Source organism: Zalophus californianus, chromosome 15, assembly GCF_009762305.2.
Source record: "Zalophus californianus isolate mZalCal1 chromosome 15, mZalCal1.pri.v2, whole genome shotgun sequence".
Lineage (NCBI taxonomy): Eukaryota > Metazoa > Chordata > Mammalia > Carnivora > Otariidae > Zalophus > Zalophus californianus.
The window spans coordinates 54,246,016-54,261,405 of NC_045609.1; the positions used below are offsets into that span (position 1 = coordinate 54,246,016).

The 15,390-nt window shown below is 44.6% G+C and overlaps 1 protein-coding gene across 6 annotated transcripts in view; it reads right to left on the reverse strand.

Moving 5' to 3' along the window:
• MYOF (myoferlin) overlaps positions 1 to 14,935 on the reverse strand; it is a 153,764-nt gene extending 138,829 nt beyond the window's left edge. For all 6 annotated transcript variants that reach the window (XR_003518662.2, XM_027587430.1, XM_027587404.1 and 3 more), the window contains exon 1: positions 14,731 to 14,935. Coding sequence is in view for 5 of the 6 variants with exons in the window: in XM_027587430.1 (XP_027443231.1) it covers positions 14,731 to 14,818 (88 nt within the window). In the remaining variant the exon portion in view is untranslated. The remainder of the gene's footprint in view (positions 1 to 14,730) is intronic.
• Positions 14,936 to 15,390: the final 455 nt, after the last annotated feature.

Here is a 15,390-nt window from a genome sequence, read left to right on the forward strand (position 1 = left end):
CCAAGAGTCAGTGCTTAACCGACTGAGTCACCCAGGTGCCCCAAGAGCCAGGCACTTTAAACACATTCATATCTAATCCTTACAATGGAGGTATTAGTATTGCCTTTCTACGGATGAGAAAACTGGGTTTCAGTGATGTTAAGTGACTTGCCTGAGATCAGAGAGCCAGTAAATGGCAGAGCTGAGCCGTGGCGCCAGGTCGGCCTCATTTCCAAACCTGTGCTCTTAAACCTCCACCGAGGGCTGAGGATGCCAGGTGACCTGCTCTGTCTTCCCCACTTACTAGCTGTGTGACTTTGAGCCAGTTATCCAACTCGGTATCTACATTTCTTCATTAATAAATATTGGTACCTAATGCCTAGGAATAAGAACTACCATTCAAGGGCTCATAGTATGCCAGGCACTCTTCTAAGGGCTTGGTATATGTTATCTTTCCTATTATTATCCTGATTTTGAGGTGCAATAAAACTAAGTAGCTTGTTCAAGCTCACCTGCTAGTAGGAAACAAAGCCAGAATTTGACTGGTCTGGCTCCTAGCCTTTTAACCTCTCCTTCCTCCACCTGGTATGTTTCTGGGACAATTCACTAGAGAAGGAATGAAGGCTGGTATTTGGCAAATTCACTTCCAACCCAGCTTGAGGAGATGGGAAGTTCCTAGAGTTCCAGAAGTGCCTCTCATGGCCTGAGTGCCCTGTAAAAGAGAATGAAGAAACACCCTGCCCTGCTGTATTGAGAATCAGACGAGAAAACGTGAGAGTGTCTAGGACACAGGGGACACCCCTTTGTGTTGGGTCAGAATCAGAATCATAAACTACCTCCATCAGACAACATGAAGAGGATCCATTCCTCTGCCCTCCCTGATTCCAAGAGATAATAGTATCAACAGAAAACAAACTAGTCACAGAAAAGAATTTTGAAAATCAGCACAAAGCACTGAGTCAAAATCTCGATAATTCAATTCCATCCCTTCTAGGCAACAAACTTCTAGCTGAATTATGCTGAGCCTCAGATCCCAGTATCCCATAATAAATGTCTTTAAATGGGATTTTTGCCATCACCAGCAATTTAATCCACTGTCCCCAATTCTCCTGCCTATACTGGGGATGGCTTTGACCTTGGGGCTCTTTAGCGAGCTCGGCTGCTCAGTTGCCTCAGATATGAGGCAGAACTGGGAACCGGGAGTGTCCAGGATGGGGATGGAAGTAGACTTAAAGAGCAGAGATGCCAAGCACAGAGAAAGCCAGACACGCACATAGCAGGGGGAAAGTGCATGGATCTTCGTCTCAGAACTGGGGTTCTAGTCTCTCCTCGCCTCGTCCTGGCTGCCCAGCTTTGGCTGCTCCTGACCTCTCTGAAGCTCTATTTCCTCATCTGATAAATGAGTATAAACAATCCGTGCCCTGGACCCCAGCCAGACTTGTGAAAGATGTGATCAAGCCCAGGAAAGTGCTTTTCATACTGTTAGTGCCCTGGAGGAAGGCCCCTTCCTCAAGCCGTGTCACACAGGGGAAGGCATCCTAATGTGTCCAGTGCACTGGGACAAACCAGAGGGCATCTGGAGCCCCAGATGAGGCCTCTGAGGCCAAAGGTGTCAGGCCCACAGGTACCAATGCCCCAGGCCTTGGCACTGCTCTGGCTAGATGTCCCCAGGGCTGAATTTGCCCAAGGAAATACAATGGGAAGGACATAGAGCCTGGATTTCAGCCATGGGGGTCTGAGCCCTGAGCCTGTCTGTGGGCATTACCCTAGGTGGGCCGAAAGTACACATGGCCGAGAACCAGGCCCCCAAACGGTGGTGTTACAGTCTCAGCGGTGGGTGGGTGTGTCCCAGCTCTGCCTGGACCCTGTGGCGGGACCTTGATCAAGGTAATCCGCCCTCCCCAAACCCATAAAAAGAGGGACTTCATTTTTTGGTGAGAATTAAGTGAATAAATATACACGAAGCACCTGGTGCACTCACTAGCTCTCATCATCAACATAATCTGCAAATAATGAAATACAAAAAAAAAAAAAAAAAGTTCAAACTTTCCGGGAGTTTAAACTCGCTGAACTCTGAATTCACTGACCTCTCACTGGGTTTACAGCTGGACCGTGAGCTGCGTGCGGGCAGGGGCAAGTCTGGCTAGTTCCTGACCTGATCTGCAGTGCTGAGTGCAGAGCCTGACAGAGTCCACTCTGGATCAATATTTGTTGAATGAATTTATGTTTGAGAGAAGCAGTAGGGAGGCACGACCGTGAATGAGAGAAGGGTGGGAGACAGGACTGTCCAGGCAGTGATTCCAACCATGAGGAGAGGGAAGCAAAAAGAAAACTGTTTATTTTTTAATCATGAAACACAGATAAGGAAAAGGATTTTTTTTTTTTTTTTAATTTGTAAGTTGTGCTATTGGGATCGCAGGTGAGGTAATGGAGACTCCCCCTGCCACTCAAATATTAGATTTTTAATAGTTTTCATGCAATACATTAGAGTTTTAGTCTCCACTAATAAAATGGCTCTGACTCGATTATCAGAGGAATGATTCACCGCTAAGCTAGGATAGCTCTGGGCTTCTGAGTCACAGCAAGTCATAAAGACTTTCATTACCCTGTGGAAACTCACCCCTGGAAGGCTGCATTTTGTTTTTCTTCTTCTTTTTAAGTTCTTGTGTTCTTGGTATCTGTTCTTCCTCTCTCAGCTTGGGTCCAAATGATCCCCACACACTGAGCAACTCAATCCACTCAGAGTGGAAAGAGAGCATCCGTAATTTGACTTGTTTTAGGCAGACGTTGTGTGTTACCTCTTTACCCATGTTGACCTCAGGGAACGCACATGGGAGACTCTGGAATCAGACAGTCCTGAGCTGAATCCTCACTGGTCCCTGCCTCTGTTTCTCCATGCGTAAAATGAAGATGATAGTAAGACCTACTCCCTCAACATGCCCATGAGGATTAAATAAGACAATATTTAAGACAATGTTAGGGTTTCATAAATGGTGGTGGTGGTGTAGCAAGCGGTTGGTACTCAGGCTGCCCCCGCCCCGCCCCTGCCCCAAGCCAGAATCTCCCGAAGACCTGAGTAGCAACGAACGCTTACAGCATTTTCTATGTATGTGCTTTCCTTTTCCTCATGCTGATCCTCCCAACTACACTCTGAGGTGGGGACTGTTACCATGCCCATTTCGTAGATGGGACAACTGAGGTACGGAGACGCTGGGCAGCAGTGAGTGAGAGGAAGACCCGCACTCCTCCCCGCGGTGGCTGCCCTCCCGCTATCTGTGCCGTATAATGCCCGCACGCGGCTGTGTACATCTAAATCAATGAAAACTAGAAAATACTAAAAATTCAGTTCCTCAAGTGACACTGGCCACATTTCAGTGATCAGCAGCCACACATGGCTCATGGCTACGAACAGGGCAGATCGCGAACATCTCCCCCATCCTAGAACATTTCAGGAGACAGCTCTGATCCAAATAGTTGAGCACACAAATAAAGTGACTGCCGAATGAAGTAAATAAAAACAAGTAAATTTCTGCTTTAGTGTCACCACATGGACTAGTTGTTTTGACAAAATATGCACCGAACCTAGACCTGTTTTCTAGATTCGTAGCTTCACCTTGGGAGAGGAGAGCATAAAAGTCTGGCATCAGCTGTTCTCGTTTGATTTGCAAACTTCTGACTTCCTTAGTCCCTAACCTAGACCACTAATTTTTCACTTTGCCACATGCAAAGAGAGAAAAACTTCAAGAGGTCAGGTCAGAGCAAACATCTATTTTTTAAGTTTATTTATTTATTTTTCATAATCTCTACACCCAACATGGGGCTCCAACTCACAACCTCAAGATCAGGAGTCGCATGCTTTTCCAACTAAGCCAGCCAGGTGCCCCCAGTAAACACCTATTTTTAGTCCAAGCACCTTAAATACATCATCTCATTTGACTTCTACAACCTTCAGACGTAAGTCTTATACCCACTTTACAGCTGGGAAGACTGAGATTCAGAGAAGTTTCTTGCCATTAATAAGACCAAAGCCCTACTATCATGGTCAGAGGTAAGCTGGGGCTCCCCTGCCTTCCAGCTTCCTTTGTGGTGCAGCTTAGTGGATCCCAAACAGTTGTGGAAACTCTGAAGTCTTAAGTATTCAAGATCAGTTTTGTAGTTTGTGGGCAGAGGGTCCTGGTCTCATCTGGTCCCTCTGGCCTGTGAGAACCTGACTGTCACCGGTGAGACCCCTTGACCCCTGAATTGACTGACTTCCAGGAAACTCCCAGAAGTTTCTGCCTGTCAATTTCATTTTTTTTTAACATTTTTTTATTTTGTTATGTTAATCACCATACATTACATCATTAGTTTTTGATGTAGGTTCCATGATTCATTGTTTGCCTATCACACCCAGTGCTCCATTCAGTATGTGCCCTCTTTAATACCCATCACCAGGCTAACCCATCCCCCCACCCCCGCCCCTCAAGAACCCTCAGTTTGTTTCTCAGAGTCCATCGTCTCTCCTGGTTTGTCTCCCCCTCTGATGTCCCCCCCTTCATTTTTCCCTTTCTACTATCTTTTTTTTTTTTAACATATAATGTATTATTTGTTTCAGGGGCACAGGTCTGTGATTCAACAGTCTTGCACAATTCACAGCGCTCACCATAGCACATACCCTCCCCAATGTCTATCACCCAGCCACCCCAACCCTCCCACCCCCCACCACCCCAGCAACCCTCAGTTTGTTTCCTGAGATTAAGAATTCCTCATATCAGTGAGGTCATATGATACATGTCTTTTTCTGATTGACTTATTTCGCTCAGCAAAGCTAATGAACGAATTGCTGAAACAGGAAAAGAAACATTTGAGGATCTGTATGCAGATGAACCAGAAAGTGCCCAACAGTTACCTCAGCTTCACTATAATGTTAAAATCCCCCTCTGAATATTCATCCCAAGCCCTAATAAAAGGAGCCTTCCATGCCTTTGGAAGTGTTTCCATGATCTCCTTATTTGTATGAACACCAGTGACGTTGAGAGGCAACTCCACATGGTGTAGTCTTTGTCTATAACTCACAACGGAGGGGACCCACTTTGGTCTGGTAACATGACCAGAGTGAATCAGATGAGGAGCTAGAGCCTTTCATTCAGTAACTACTTATTATTCATCTACTACCTGCCAAGCACTAAGCTAGGTGCTGGGGAAAGAGACAGTGTCAGACCTCATGAAGCTTACTGTCTGATGGAGGAGGCAGACAGAAATCAAGTAAGCCAGCAAATATATAACTGTGTGTTCTCACAGGAACCACGGAGTATACAATGTTAGGAGAGACAAATATGGAGGGACCTGTTAGGACCTCTGGTTCCAGCCCTGCCCTGGGGAACCCAGACCAACCAGAAGGCCTGGCATTGCAGGGGACCAAGGCTATTTCCCATCTGCCTTCAGCTCTGCTATAGCTCTTCACGTGACCTTGGTCACACAGACATCACAGGGCCAGGGCTTCACTGGCTAACAGGTCATCAGCCTCGCTCAGGCTGCTGCTGCACCCCCTCCACCCCATCACAGAAGGGCTCGCCTTGCTGCTGGCCATTGAGGCTGCAGACTACACTGCTGAGAGCCTCACTCTGAGTTCTGAGGTAAGTGGAGTTGGAAATCCAAGTCAACAGAGAGTTGCTAAGAATCTACTATGTTCACATCCATTACGATGACCATTAATGGAAACAAAACAAAACAAAACCAGAAAATAAGTGTTTGTCGAGGATGTAGAGAAATTGGAACCCTGTACATTGCTGGTGGGAATGTTAGTAAAATCATGCCGTCACTATGGAAAACAGTGTAGTAGTGGCTCAAAACATTAAACACAGAATTACCACATGACCCAGGAATTCCAATTTGGGCTTCATGCCCAAAAGAATGGAGAGCAGGAACTCAAAAACAGTATTTGTACACCCGTGTTCAGAGCTTCATTACTCACAGTAGCCAAAAGGTGAAGCAACCCAAGTGCCCATTGATGGATGAATGGATAAACAAAATGTGGCGTATACATATGGCCTTACCAAAAGAAAAAATTCTGACACCTGCTACAACACGGATGAACCCTGAGGACATTAGGCCAAGTGAAATAAGCCAGCCACAAATGGACGAATATCGAATGATTTCACTCAAATGAGGTACCTGGATAGTCAAATTCACAGAGACAGAAAATAGAATGATAGTTGCGAGGGGCAGGGGTGGGAATGGGGAGATGAGGAATTACTGTTTAATGAGTACAGAGTTTCAGTTTGGGAAGACAAAAAAGTTCTGGGGAATGAAGATGGTGATGATAGCACACAGACATGAATGTACTTAATGCTACTAAACTGTATACTTAAAAATGGTTACAATGGTAATGTTTATGCTATATACATTTAACCACAATTAAAACAACAGCAACAACAAAGAACCTATCATGTGCCTGCTCAAGAAGTTACAATGAGCTCTCACGCAATCAGACATTGGCTCTGCCTTCCACCTGCTTGTACAGCACAGCTACCAAGCATCCCATTTCTTCATCTAAGCCTGGGCCACCCCTCAGATGGCCCCCAGGGTTTTGTATGCCCTGCCCCAGCCCCAGCAGTGGGGGGGGGGGGAGGAGTAGGGACATAAAAAGGGGAGGAAGCTAGTGTTTGCCAACTACAGATAGTCCCTGCCTTGGGATGGTACAACTTAATTTTTTAACTTTATGATGGTGCAAAAGCAATTTGCATTCAGTGGAAACGTACTTTGAAATTTGAATTTGGATGTTTTCCTGGACTAGCGCTCTGCAGTATGATACTCTCATGGTGCCGGGCCGGGGCAGGGAGGGGCAGGGAGCCCCGGCTGCCAATCACCCACACAAGGGCAAACAACTGATACACTTAACAACCATTCTGCACCCAGACAGCCATTCTGTTTTTCACTTTCACTACAGTATTCAATAAATTACATGAGATATTCGATACTTTATTATAAAACAGGCTTTGTGGTGGATGATTTTGTCCAGATGATGTAGGCCAATGTGTTTTAAGTATGTTCAAGTTAGGCTGGGCTAAGCTATGATGTTCTGTAGGTGAGGTGTATTGAATGTGTTTTCAACTTACCATGGGTTTATTGGAATGTAACCCCATCATAAGTCAAGGAAGATCTGTATTAAGTGCCAGACACTATGATAGTGTTTTAGATATTTATTCATTGTCGATCCTTATGATCTCCCTGTGAGGTACGTATCGTTCTCCTCATTTTATAGATGAAGAAATAAAGGCTCAGAAATACAGTTGATCAAAAATATTTAGCTCCCAATGATATACCCAAGAGTGAAACTTAGTCTGCCCAGTCCAAAGCTTATCACTTTATGTGTATTGTGTTGATTACAGAAAGAAGAGGGTTCTTTTAGGGGATGGAGTGGAGTTGGTCAGATAGTAACTTAAAGATGGCAAAGCAGCAAGTGCACCAGCTGGAGGGAGGTGGGCCAGGTAGTTCATGGTCTAGGCCCTCAAAGCTCAGCTTGTGTAGTAGGGGCATCTGGGATACCTGTCTTGTGTGTCTGTATCCCTTGGCACAGCTGATTAGACCAGGGGTGAACACCTGCCCAAAACTGAGCCAACTGGTATCTTTCCCTCAAAGAAGAGACACTGAGGCTGTAGCAGATAGAGAATGCAGACCAAGTCACCTCCACAGTAACCCAAAGCCCCATGCACACTGCCAACAGCAGAGCAGCAGGACTAAGAGATTCCACGAAGGCAGCCAGTGCACAGAGAGAAAAACGGACGTCATGCGCAGGGAGGAAGAAGGGCATGACGTCCCATAGTCCTTGGGGGAGTGAGAGTGAACGCCACCCTGCTGGACACAGTTCTGGCTCCTGTGAAGCCCATGATTTAGATTCTGGGAGATTTCTCTCTAGCTTTGGGGAAAAAACAAAAAGACAAAACCACACTTTATTTGAGCAAGCTTGCGGGTATGTGTTCCCTGCAATTAAGCAGTTGCCGGCCATGACACCTTATCTTTCAGGCAGGCCAACCGGGTAGGGAGAGAGGGACCTTATGTGAATGAGGCCACCGCTCAGCTTGGTTAGAAATGCTCCCCGTTGGCCTTTGGGAAAACAGCAAAATTTTTCTTCCCTGTCACTTTCTATTTCTATGCCCTTCTTCTCTCCCTCCGTGGACACCCTCCCTCCTGTCTCAGGTAGCTCCTGTTATGCTGTCCCCCCACACAGCCACCCTGCCCAGCCCTGTACTCACCTGCAGGGTGAACACCCTGGCTGGGAGGAAGGCAGTGTGAGTCCCATTTCACAGAAGAGTGTGAGGAAGGATGGCCCAATGAGCCTGCCCAATGTGGTTTTCTTACTCATTTAATTCAGTCAGATTGCTTTCTCAGTACTTTTATGTTAGCTCCTTCCTTCTCATTCTAGCCCTGGGATAAACTCCCTCTGCCCTGCAAAGCATTTGCCTCAACCAGTAAACCTTCTCTTTAGTCACCCTCACTAGTACAAATAATCTGTCCTTCACAATGCTGCCGAATGTCTCTGGATGTTTATGAGTAAAGTGCAATCCTTAACCACACTGGATTACCCTCTGTCAACGTCATCACACAAGCCCATGGCTCTCTGGCCTTTCTGTGCTGTTTCAAAGCCTGGCATGTCTTCCTTCCCATCATTTCTGTCAAATTTCCTCATCCTTTAAGACCGAATCAAGTGATACTTCCCCACAGAGATTATTCTACTTCCATCTGCTCTTACGTTGTAATTCCATACGTCTGTTCTGGTTTGTTTCTCATTCTTGTGTTCTGACTAGTAGATTTCCTAGGCCTAGGAGACCAAGCCACACTATGTATATTTTTCTAGATTTATTCCTCACGTACCGTCTGGTGCTTGTAGATCTCCATAAAAGCAAATGTTATCAAATGGGGAAAGAAGTTTAGGGGTTCCCATGTGCAATTTCACATGTATATTCATTTACTTCTCAAACAACCCTGAAAGGTAGATGTTATTAAGAACACCAAAGCCGAAAATTTTAATTCATTTGCCCATGAACACATAGGAAGTAAAGGATGGGAAATGGGATTTTTATTCAGGCCTCCCTGGCTCCAAAGCCCAGGGCCTTTGCACCCTAATGCCCAATAGCTTTGCAACCGAACACCTAATGCTAAGTTAGCTGATAAAGCTTAAGGTACCAGTTGTCCAAGCAGCTGTTTCTGAGTGTTCGGAGCCACTCACAGCACACCCCTACTCAACAGGACAGTTGTTCTATAGAAATTACACCAAGGATAGGCGACCATTGCCATGTCATGGCACATGCATTATGCATTATAGGCCACTGAACAGTTCATGTATTAATTTTCACCATAAAATCTTAACAGCTTCACATTTTCCTTGCAGCATCAAGAATGCAAAAAGTACTACAACACTGATTTGCCCCTGGGTAACAGGTGCTAGGAATTGATTATGCTCAGTGTTCAGGAATGTGTAGGGTTGCCTGGCAGGCTCAGTTGGAAGAGCATGTGACTCTTGATCTCAGGGTCATGAATTCGAGCCCCATGTTGGGTGTAGAGCTTACTTAAATAAATAAACTTTAAAAAAAAAAAGGAATGTGTGAAGTGACCCTTTGCCAGGCTTCATCCACAAAGCACCTTCGGGAATATTAAGTTTAATTCTTCCTGAAAGAAGGGAGATTGGCAGACTTCTGATGATCCCCTTCAGGACCAAGAATCAATGACTTTCTTGCACTAAGCTGTCTCAAATCTCCGGCCAGCTCTGCTTCCATGGTCAACATCTAAAATGTATGCTCAACATCGACGATATGGTAGGGGTTGCAGAGGATATAAAAATCTCATTCCTTTTTGGCAGGGCCAAATCCCATGGGGATGGAGAAACTCACCAGTAAACCCAAACCAGCAAATACCAGGAACTTTGGGTATGCCTTGAGGGCATGCATGTAAGTAAGAGATGTTGTAGGAGAGGGGAAGAAAAACAAACCACATTAATTCATTTTTAAAAGGCATTTGTGGTTTTGTAAATGACTGACAGCCTGTAAAATGTGCCTTTGGGAAGTATACCTCCGAGAGCTCCCATGCTTCATTCAATAGAGTGGGGCCACTTTCCTTAGGTGGTGATTCTCCAAGCTCTGTACTCCCAGAAGTGAGGGAAATGACTCAGTAGATTAAACACTTCTGCTTTCTTGAGTGTTTAGTAAATGCAGGACAGTGGTTCTATGCGAGTATCAGCATGGCATGATTGTTAGTTGAGCCTGTGGGAATCTTCTTGACTAGTTCTATGGTGTATCTGGATAAACCAAGTCACCATGTGGGCTGCTCCCCAGATGCCTTCACAGATGACAGTGAATGAGACCCATTGGATCTTTCCCCCATCATGCTTCATCCTTTTTAAATGGAATTTCATAGCTTTTCTGCTTACTTAAAAGGTTATTTAAAAAAATTTTAACTGTAAATTTTCAAATAGCAAACTGCTTTTTTGCTTAAAATAGTCAGAAAATTCTCTATTGCATAAATCCCAGCCTTGGGATATCTCTACAGATCTACTCCCTTTCAGATAAGCCATTAAAACTCCTTTTTTTTTTTAAGATTTTATTTATTTATTTAATTGACAGAGAGAGAGAGAGAGAGAGACAGCGAGAGAGGGAACACAAGCAGGGGAAGTGGGAGAGGGAGAAGCAGGCTTCCAGCCAAGCAGGCAACCCGATGCGGGGCTCGATCCCAGGACCCTGGGATCATGACCTGAGCCAAAGGCAGACGCTTAACTGACTGAGCCACCCAGGCACCCATTTTTCAAAAGAAGAAAAAGAAAGGGTTCTCAGAGAGGTCAAGCGGCTTCCTTAAGACTACAAAGTTGATAAGCTCTTTAAAAGGAGGTCCTAGAAATATCTAGGATTTCACTCCAAAAACATGTCCAAATAAAATAACACGTATCTGGAAAAATAGGTAATAATGTGACAATTATTTGGTGACCATCTGAATAATAGCCCTTTCGCAAGTCAATGATCTACACAAGACCAGAACAGAATATTCTGGCTAATGAAATGGACAGTATCATAAGGATGGAATGAGAAAAATACTATCGTTGGGACAACTGTGCACCCTAGGAGCTGGATGTTTCATATGAATGCAATGTTGTCACATTGTAAAAGCATAGCAATATTAAGGACTGCAAGAAAATTTCCTCTCCATCAATCTAATGCTAAGAGATTTGATACCAAAGCAAGAGTTGAGCCAAAGGGAAAATGGAAATCCATGGCAATAACCAGCAAAACCATCTTTAAGAGAAAGAAGAAAAAAGCCAAGCCAAAGGGAAAATGGAAATCCATGGCAATAACTACCAAAACCATCTTTAAGAGAAAAAAGAAAAAAGCCAAAAAACACCACAACACAAAAAGGTAACAACAAAAAAGAGAATCTGTCCTTCAGAAGTGCACACACTCACACAGATATGCACTGTAAGAGCCAGTCCACTGCAGCAGGGACACGGCTAACAAGGAGCTGTTGTAACCACTTCCACGTCAATAGCAAAAAGTCAAGAAGACTCCAAATCAAACCTTTCTGACTAGTTATTCCTAGGTAGTAAGAGAGGCTTGAAAGAAAGAATACGGGGAATGTGGTGAGGATTTTTACTTTTGAGTTGTATAATCCCTTCTGGATTGTTTGTTTTGTTCTTACATTGCATTATTTTTTTACTTAAAAATGTCTTAAATATTACTTTTAAACAAATTTTAAGCCTGTTGTGTTGGAGGCATCATGATGTCTTGGAGTTGAGAGAAGCTGCAGGCATCTCAGCCAGATTCAGCTTCACAGCCTGGCTCTCTGCATGGAACTCAAGAGAGAATGGCCACCTCTGGCTTGCAAGTGCTCTGGCCTTAGGAGCTAGCTTCCAGAAGCTGGTGCGCCCCAATGATGTGAAAAATCAAATAAGATTCATGGTTTTCATAATCTACTCCTGCACTGCGAAACATCCATGACGTTGTCTCAATAGGGACTCCAGTAACTCCCAAATCCTCCTAGTTCCTACCAGGTCCTATGAAGTTCGGTAGTCAAACTCAGGAGAGCCTGGAACCCAAAAGACTGAGGTGAACTCTAAACCAGTTGGTTGGTAGTGCAGCACATTCTCTACTACAGTATAACTACAGTCTCACGGGGGCCTTGGGGTCTATACAGTCATCACCCCTAACACCCATCACTGGGACATTCTTCCTACCATCTTGGAGTTGGAGGAGAATTGGTTTTTGCCCTGACCTTGCCATTTTATGTACTCAAAATTTAACATTTTACACATTTCAGTAAATATGGGGGCTTTTTTTGATCTTCTCTTAGGGCCTTTTACCTCTTACTTTCCACACTTCACCCCTCCACACCATACCATGAAGCGCATCCAGCTCTACTCCCTGCTCCCTTGGATAGACATATCATTGTAATAAGCATCCTCAGTTCTGTCAGCACTTAATGTTACTTAATTATACACAGTGTCAAAACTGGGAGGCACACCTGGAAAGGGTTCACCGGCACTAGTGTTTAAAACTATGAAAGAGATTGACAGCAAAAAATAGGCCATTTCTGTTCCGGTATCTGCTCTGGCTCTGCCTTCCACATCTTGGTGAGAGCAATACATGGAACTACAAAATGATAAAATTTTGCAGCCAGAAGGAACCCCATGGAGATCAGTTCCCATCATTCCACGGCTCAGAAATTGGAGGCCTGGGTGGTAAATCTGGGTCATTTAGGAAATATCAGCCAGAGTCTGGGCCTTCCTACTCTGAGCTCAGAGTTGTTTCTGCTGTCAGGTTGCTTGTCAGACGAATGACTGCCTGACTTTACCACCCAGTTTGCACAACCAAAGGAGACTGGAAGAGAGACTCAAGTTTAAATGATCTAATAAATATAATTATTTGGAGAGATTACATTTGCCCAATTTAACTGAAGTTTTCCACTTTCCACCGAGTGCTTATATTGATAGCCTCAGGCATATTTTTAGTCATTTGAAAGTTTTGACCAATGCTGAATATACATTGAAGACAAAATATAAGTCAGATTTCAATCCAGTGTTAAGTTCTAATTCCTCTATAATCTGTATGACTTGCCTCAAATAATGACATCACCAGGTTGAACCCAATCTATTTTTACATGACTTTACATGTCAATGGTGAAGGTACAAATTTTTCATGTTATGTCCCTATTATGCAATTACTTCAAGGAAAAACAAAAGACTTAAAGGCAACTAATATGTGCAAGTGAACATTGTCATAACATGACTACATGATATTCACCAACTGGATTCTCAAATCACGTTGTCTTTTAAGAATTGGACTTTTGCCCTCTAATCTTTTTTCTTTTTTCTTTTTTTAATTAAACAACCATCTGACAGCTTTGGGTTTCATTTCTTTCATTTTCTTGCTCATCCTTATAAAGTTTTGATAAGAGAAATAGATAAAATAGACAAAAGAAAGGAGAAAGGCATAGATATACCAGAAACTGGAAGGGAGAAGTAGTTGGTTCCTGGAGGAAGAGAGAAACGTTCAAGGTGTGGTCAGGAACCTCTTGCCCATCAAGGCTCCTACTTTCTTTCTTTTTTTTTTTTTTTAAAGATTTTATTTATTTATTTGACAGAGAGAGACACAGCGAGAGAGGGAACACAAGCAGGGGGAGTGGGAGAGGGAGAAGCAGGCTTCCCGCCGAGCAGGGAGCCCGGTGTGGGGCTCGATGTGGGGCTTGATGTGGGGCTCGATGCCAGGACCCTGGGATCATGACCTGAGCCAAAGGCAGATGCTTAACGCCTGAGCCACCCAGGCGCCCCAAGGCTCCTACTTTCTCTGTCTTCCCCTCTGGCTCTCATCCCTCCCGCCAGAAGTGAGCTGGCAATCTACCAGTGACCTTGGACAAACAGAAAATGATAAAGCTCCTGAACTCAGATTTAGACACATCTCCCAGGCCCAAACTGGGATCACCTACAATGCCTGGGAGTAAGCCGTCACACTAGCCACTCCCGTCCTCCCCTGCAATCCAGTGTCATAAAAGAATACACTTTTGGAATTACAGTAGGCCTTGTAAAGATGATCTAATCTAAACCCTCCTCACTGTTTTTACACAAAAGAGAACTGACATCCAGAGAAATGAGGTCACTTGCCCAAAGTTATTCAGCAAGACCGAAGTAGATGCCCAAACCACAGACTTGCTTTGTTCGGAGCTCTTTCCTCTATGAGCAATTTAAAAGCTATGGAACACACACTCTCCAAGTTTGGAGAGATGAAGAACAATTACAAAACGGCACAAAACAACATGAAAACAAACTAATCCGAGATAATAACCTCACCCCAGCTCCCAGAAATCCGGTGAGGAAGGAGCAGTGAGTGGGCTGTTTTATGGAGTAATGGTACCTGGAACAACGCAACTACACTTTTCCCTCTGTCACCCATTTCTTGAAAACAGAGACAATAAAAATGCATACAAGACTGCCGAAACTTACTTTGAACCAACAGAGGCCTTTTTGAGACTTAAAACTTGAGGATCAACAAATTTTTCCCTACACGGGCTTACAGAAATCACATTATTAGAGTTAAAACTTCCGGTCACTCAATGAGTCTCAAAACCCTGGGGAGTAATGAAATGCCTTCCACGGAAATGGGTCCTCTCCCCTCACCTGCACAGGTAACACACTAGCAAAAGCCAGAGAGGCTTCGCTTTAGTGTCAAAGGGTGTGACCCACGAGGCTTCACATTCCACAACAGGACCTGAGAAAAAGAAGAAAACTTTCCTTACCCTTAAAAACCACAGAAACAATAGGATCCGGTTTCCCAAATTTCGTTTTAGGGATATTGCTGGCAGATTCCACTATCACCCGAAGCATGGCTCTTCCTGGGCAGAAAGCAAGTTCCAGCAAACGGAGTTGAGCGGAGTCTGAGCTGGGGCACCGGGCGCGCCGCACCGCAGGGGAAGGGCGTGGTGGTGGCGGGGAGTCGGGGGTGGCGGGGGTGGGGTGGGGAAGAAGGCAGATTTCTTCAGTCCCGAGCGCAGGCGGAAAGGCAAATGGGTGGATCTCTGACGGATCGTGTACTGAAGGCTGCGTGTAAATTGACACCCCAGCTCCCGGGGCCCCCGCCGTGCCGCCGGCATCCGCTTATGAATTGGGAAGTGTGGAAGTGAAAAGGACCATACCTCAACTAAAAATGATTATGTGCAACAAATGAAACCGAAGTGGGTTGGCGCTAATAAATGCGGCCAGGTCAGGAGACCACCAGGACACTGCTGCCTTTTAGCCAAAAATCGTGAAGCCGAATTGATTGGTTTTCCGCCACTCCTTTTCATTCTTTTCTGAGCTTCATGGAGTTTTAAAACTTTACTTAGGGTTTTTTTTTTTTTAAAGATTTTATTTATTTAATTGACAGAGAGAGAGAGACAGAGAAGGAGGGAACACAAGCA